The sequence below is a fragment of the Blennius ocellaris genome (genome assembly GCF_963422515.1).
Source record: "Blennius ocellaris genome assembly, chromosome: 15".
NCBI lineage: Eukaryota > Metazoa > Chordata > Actinopteri > Blenniiformes > Blenniidae > Blennius > Blennius ocellaris.
Window position 1 is genome coordinate 24320148 of NC_137664.1, and position 6959 is coordinate 24327106.

A 6959-nucleotide genomic window follows, 5' to 3' on the forward strand; every position below is an offset into this window, starting at 1 on the left:
CTCTCTGCCACATACCCCCACCACCACCTCATTCAGGCCCAGATAGGAGTACTTTGAGAAATTAATGGAATGTAGTTTAAATGTTTATATGCACAATTCTACACCAAGATAGTTTTCATCAGAAGTGGATTGTTTCTTTTTGTTGCTTGTGTGTTTTGGTCGTGTTCGCCACATCATCTGACCAGACCAACATTGTCGGCTCTTTGTCACGACAAGATTCCTCCTGTTGGACTCGCCACTCAGATGGTTGAAGAACAGGTCAGTTCAGAACCCATTGTTCAAAGGGCAAAACTATTTTTAGCAGAAGAACATTTCAATCCACCAATAAAAATTCTCTAAACAATCAGATAGGGAGTGTTAGCAGAGTCGTCCTGTGAGAATGGAAAATACAGCCACCCTGTAATTAACACATTCATATCTCCATTATTTCCGCATGTGTGTGCTATAAAAAGGAGGGAGACAGGTGCAGCACTCATAGCGGCTCAAACTCCTCATCATCAAGATGAAGCTGATCCTCTCTCTGGCTCTCATCTGCATGCTCTCCGGCACAGGTAACCATGCGCTGCTCAGACTTGGAGGATCCCCTGAGGCTTTGCTGCCAACATCATTTGTATTATTTCTGTTCTCATTACAGCCGGAGCAGACACAGGGCTCATGTGCACTCAATGCACAAATCCAAATGATCTGACTTGTACGTTTGGCCAACCGGTTGAATGTGTCAGCGGCGATGTGTGTTTGAATGCATTCATCACAGGTATCTGTTCTCTTCACATTGTCTTTTCACAGAGCTGTGTGTGTTGCATAAATCTCACTAAACTTTGTTTGGACAATAGCATCAGATGGAACAATGAGAATCTACAGGGACTGTGTCAGTACCACAGTGTGTCCCAATCTGGGCATGATGTCAATTGAGGCTAACACGGGCGGGCAATCCTCCATTACAATGGCTAACTGCTGCAATACAGATGGGTGCAATAACGTACCTATTACCTGTAAGTATATTCAAACCAGAAGGATTGTAAATTAAAGAACACAACAAACTTTGAAATACTAACTCAATGTATTATTTTTTTTCAGTCGCAGCTGTTTCATCACCCAATGGAAGATCGTGTCCAGGTAGTTCCACCCCCAGTGCTTTGCTCTTCGATCCAGTGCTGTGTGTAGGATCGGAGGACACCTGCTTTAGTGGATCCGGTACGTGCTCTTATTGTTCAGTTGATCGAATATCTCAGACCAACTTTAGCTCACTTACATTCAACTGAAACATCTTCCTCCAGTGCAAAGTCTTAAGAGCTGTTGCAGATGATTCCAGTCATTTGCAATAGCAAACTTAGAAATAGAAAAGTTTGAAATGACATCCAGCTTTTTGAGACAGATCCACTGATAACATCACTGTAAAGGTGACAAGAGTACTGAAATATTGTACACAAGTAAAAGTACCATTACACAATTTTACCCCAATACAAGAGAAAGTACTTGTAAATGTACCTCATATAAATTGTACTCACAGTATTTATTTTCACATTAATTTATTGATTGAATTTGTTCTCAGTAACAGACACAGTTGAAATTGTAGTGCAAATTGTTTCTGCAGTTGTGTCAGCGTGAGCATTATTATTAAACATCCTTCATGGCCTCAGTGACCAGGATTTATTTGATTATGTCAAAAACATTGTTCTAAATACTCTTTCTCTGCTGATTGTTTGCTCTCCACAACCATCCACTATAATTTAACAATAGGCAGGTGATTTTCCAAGAGAGCTGATTGGTCAGGAGGTGGAGCTTTTGGCCATTCAGAGTCAGTTACCATGGTGATTTATCCTGGCGAAAAGTGAACTGGCATCGTAGTACGGAAAACCTGAGTTAATCTTGAAGTCATCTCGATATGAGAATACCAGAATTAATCCTGAAGTTAATCCAGAAGAGAAAACCAGAGTTCATCCTGAAGTTAATCTTGAAGCGAAAACCAGTTAATCCTGAAGTTAATCTCAAAGAGAAAACCAGAGTTAATCCTGAAGTTAATCTTGAAGAGAAAACCAGTTAATCCTGAAGTTAATCTCAAAGAGAAAACCAGTTAATCCTGAAGTTAATCTTGAAGAGAAAACCAGTTAATCCTGAAGTTAATCTCAAAGAGAAAACCAGAGTTAATCCTGAAGTTAATCCAGAAGAGAAAACCAGAGTTAATCCTGAAGTTAATCTCAAAGAGAAAACCAGTTAATCCTGAAGTTAATATAGAAGAGTAAACCAGAGTCAATCCTATAGTTACCTCGATTAGAGAAGATCCAGTCGTACTATCGGTTGTTGGTTAATTTGTGGCAGCATGTTTATTTACTTGTACATGTCATGCTTGTTTACACTGAAGCCAGATTTGACTACATGAAATTTGGTATATTGAAAGAGATGAACCTGCTTCTCTGCTGAAAAATGGGTCAGTGTGTGTTGAGTGCCGTCTTCACACCACTCAATAACAGATCAGACCGAGAGGTCTTGTACGACCTGTCTGTAGTTATCAAGTCTGTGGCTCTAAATCTGTGAAGGTTTGAAGAGTCCTGTTGTGTGTAATGTACCCTGATAACTGACTGCTGACGAGCTCTGAAGAAAATATTAGTCAAACTCCTTAAGATGATACAATCTCTCTCCATGACTTCTATGTGCCAAATATGGAAAAGATAAGCCTTGTAGGTATGAAATGTGGAAATAATACATTCACCTATACTTTAAGTTGGTTTCATGAGTGTCAGCACTTGAAAGCATGTCAGGGCCTCATTAAAACCAGTCACAATGGTGGAGTGTGAGGGAGACAGTGTGACGTCTGTTTCAAAGTCGTGGTCAAGCTACTGATCAAATTACTGGTCTTGAGAATTGAAGTAACATTTCACTGAGTTGAAGAATCAGTAGCTGTGGTTGCGTGGACCAAAAACAATCTCACTCAATGCAGACTTGATTAAATGTGCATCCTAGAAACACTTCAAAGTTATTATATTTGGACCATTTGATCGAAATTGTAATGAGATCATCGGGGGTGGTGTAGTCCGGATTTTGAAATGATCATAGTCTGTTTAAAGGCACATGGCGTTCCTTCCTGCAGTCGGAACTCTGTGTGCAAAAAGTGACCTGTGATTTTGTCTCCCAGAATATATTCCAAACCCAGAAAACGTTTTTTTGTATGTTGCGCTTCAAAACATTTATTTATGTATTTTTTCAAAAAGAAGCACCGCAAGCGTAATCACTCGATTTAACTCCATTTTAGATACTGGCTTGTGGAATTCATTGAGCCTGTCACAACCACCAAAGTCAATACGCAAAGCATTATGGGAATTGTCCACTGAAACGGATCAGGTCACATCTTGGGCAATAATATGTGGCACAACTTTCCCATTACTTTATTGAGTTTTCATGTAAACGAGACCATCTGATCTGAGAATCAGAAAAAAACCAGTCAGATTAACAAAAAGTAACCATGGAAACGCAGCAAGTGTCTTTATCAGTCATGTCTGAAGCCAAAATCAAAAGGACAGTGACAACTTCAATGTCAGCACACAATTATCAGACAAACCTGACAGCTAGAATTGTATTGTATACATCCAGTGCTGATTTGCCCAATCAATGTGATAAATGAAACAATTGAAAAACGTGAAGCTGCAGTCTTCAGTACTGCTGATAAAACAACCAATGTCTACTGATACAAGGGACTCTCACATACTTTGGATCAGTTTATATTCACCGGTCGTGACCCACCCCCTCCATGGTGCTGTTTCAGCTCCTTCAGTGACAGGCTTCACCACCCACAGTGTGTGGAGAAACACCGCAGGTCTTTCCTTCCTGTTGCAGTCAGACTCTTTAAAGGACCCATATTTTGATATATTTCATGTTTCACAGTCCATCCTATGCTCATGTGGGATAATAATTTGGGTGATACAGTGTACAACACTCACAACTTGTGAAATTATAGCTATTATATATAGCTTCAGATTGAGCTGACGTCACCTCTCATGAAACGGGTTGTTCTCAGCTCCTCCACCTCCTCCACCCTCACGGAGACTGTGGCCCAGCTCACAGCCGCCTCCTCCCACCCCCTCGGTGACGTAGCCTGCACGCTCGCTTGGTAATCACCATAGCGTGGGGGTTGGCCGTTTGCCAGCACATAGCAGTACTTGCATACAGAAAAGAAAGCTTCTGAGGAAGTCCAGTTTCAAAGTACCGTAGTTCTGGAAGCTTCTTTGGTGACGTGTCGCTTGCAAACAAACACATTCTTTGCGGAAAAGAAAATAAAGTCCAGATTTGCCGCTGTGCTTCTTCTTTCAGCAAGACAAATAGTGTGGACACATACTTGCACCCGAAAACACATTTTCTCCAAGTGGACATGATGGTGAAAACACATTTTCTCCAGTGGACATGAAGGTGAAAACACATTTTCTCCAAGTGGACATGAAGGTGAAAACACATTTTCTCCAAGTGGACATGATGGTGAAAACACATTTTCTCCAAGTGGACATGAAGGTGAAAACACATTTTCTCCAAGTGGACATGAAGGTGAAAACACATTTTCTCCAAGTGGACATGAAGGTGAAAACAGTTATCGACAGCAGTGTTCAATGTGAAGCAGCAGAGACTGAGAGAGCAGAGGAGAGGCTCCTTGCCACATTCGTGGGCGTGTCTTGTTTTGGTTTCTCCGCATGTCAATCTTCCTGGAGGCGGGGCTTCTCCAGCTCGGTGCTGCATCAGCAAGGTGGTGCCGCGTCATCAAATTGAATCAACCCGTTGAGCTCCCCCACCAGCTAGAACAGAGAAAGGTCGCTGTGAACTCAAGCTTGAGGGAATCAATGAAAAAAACACTTTGGGGATGTATATGAACCCCAAATAGCACTTTTATGTTGTTTAAAGCACAGAAATGTCAATTTAATATAATATGGGACCTTTAACTAAGCTGTTCCCAGTAGATCATGAAAACAAACCCACAAACCAGACAATTCATTCTACCTCTGTACAATAATAATATATTTATTTATTTACTGTGCAATAACATATCCACCCTTATATGCACTGTGTGCATGATATTACTCACATATCTTAAGTGACTGGCTCTTTTCTAACTGTTTTTGGATTCACTTTCCTGTACTATAATTTTTTTTTACCAATTTTTTTGTGATTTTATTTTATTTTTATCCTGTACAATCTGTGATTTTATTCTCCCATCCTGCTTTGCTGCTGCTGTGACAATGTAAATTTCTTCATCTTATCTTGTCTTGTCTTGTCGTATCTTATCTTATCTTCTCTTGTCTTGCCTTGCCGTATCTTATTTAGTCTTGTCTTGTCTAGTTTTGTCTTATGAAGAAATGATTTGACCCCAAAACTGAAACTTTTCATCCACAGCTCTGGTCGGTGGCAACCAGATCACTCTCGGAGGCTGTGGAAGTTCAAACGTGTGCGACATTGCCGGTGATCTGCAAGCGCTGCCTTTCATCGATGGAGGTTTTATTCCTACAACACCGGTCTGCACACCAGTACCTACAACCACCCCTGAGCCAACCACAACCACCACTGGACCTACTACAACCACCACTGAACCTACTACGGTTTACACTCCATCAACAGCACTGCTGGCCAGACTCAGAGTTCTGTTCGTGCAACTGAAGCTAGTGTCAGCTTCAATTAACCTTCAGCTGCTCCTCCAAAACCAAGTGGCGATTTTCCAACTGCATCTGCAGCTGCTTGACTACCAACAGAATCTGCTGCTCCAACAGGAAGGGCTGCCAATCGACGACCACCAGCAGCTGCCGCTGTACTACCAGCAGTGCCTGATGGTCCACCACCAACAACTGCTGCTCCATCAGATCCACATTTCTCTGTGCGGGCAGCAGGAGCTTATGCAGCTCTTCTACCGTCATCAATGCATCCTCCGAGAAATACAAGAGGTGCTGTATAGCCACCACCACAACCTGATGCCCTACTACCAAAGTTACCTGCTGTACTACCATAACGGATATCACCCCACCACCACCGAGGAACCCACCACCACCACCGAGGAACCCACCACCACCACCGAGGGATCTGGCCTTTAATGATCCACCTTTACTTACTTTGTGATTTCTTTTCAGACAAAATTTAAAATAATTGATTATTACTCTCAAGGGATTTAAATCAAGTGAATGAATCATTTAATCTCCACGGTGCTTCTGTTCTATCAATCAATAAAGCTACAATTGCAATTCAATATGGTTTTGTCTTTTCTTATTTCTCATTTTCACCAAGGTCTTTTTAATGGATTACAGGCAGAAACAAATGTACTTTATTTTTATTAAAAGTTTTTATGAATACATGGTAGACAAACAGAATATACATGGACAATACAGTTGGATGGTACTATTTACTTTTTGTATGCAGGGGAGTTGAGCGTAGAGTGTGTTTCTTTCCTTTATCATATGTTCCATCTTCATGGTTGTGACCTGTAACAGAGTATATTGTATTATTGAACTAGTCAGTAGGGCCAGTATTCATGTCACTTATATTTATAAAGCTAATATACCATCTATCCATGTAGTCATAAGACATTTTTTCTCCTGTACTGTTTTAAAATAATTCATCCATGTAAGCCAGTGTTTAGTGAACTTGTCTGTTTTTCCATGCTCTTGTATTTCTGCCACAGTTTCATTCCAGTCCTTCATCAGTGAGCCATCTCCTTGATATATTTTTTTCACGGCTACTAACGTTATTTTAATCAGATATTTATCAGTGGCTTTAATTGTAGACGGGATGTTGCCAAGATATATTGTACAGGAATAACGATTATTGTCAAAACCCATTAACTCCGTCATCCGTGTTACTTCTGTCCAGAAGGTTGGACTACGGAGCAGTCCCACAAAGTATTGAATTGATCAGTAGGGAGTTTCCACATTCTCTCCAGCAATGTCACGATGCTGGTTGTCCCCCCTGAGAATGTTTGAGTTTTGGGGTGGTAA

At 41.0% G+C, this 6959-nt stretch overlaps 1 protein-coding gene across 1 annotated transcript; it reads left to right on the forward strand.

Moving 5' to 3' along the window:
• The first annotated feature begins 486 nt into the window (after positions 1–486).
• Positions 487–6214, forward strand: LOC308140284 (uncharacterized protein). Its single transcript, XM_080509973.1, has 5 exons — positions 487–551; positions 635–754; positions 834–992; positions 1078–1194; positions 5374–6214. Exons 1-5 carry the CDS (start codon positions 503–505, stop codon positions 6060–6062), a joined length of 1134 nt encoding a protein of 377 aa, XP_080366099.1. The 5' UTR covers positions 487–502; the 3' UTR covers positions 6063–6214.
• The last annotated feature ends 745 nt before the right edge of the window (positions 6215–6959 follow it).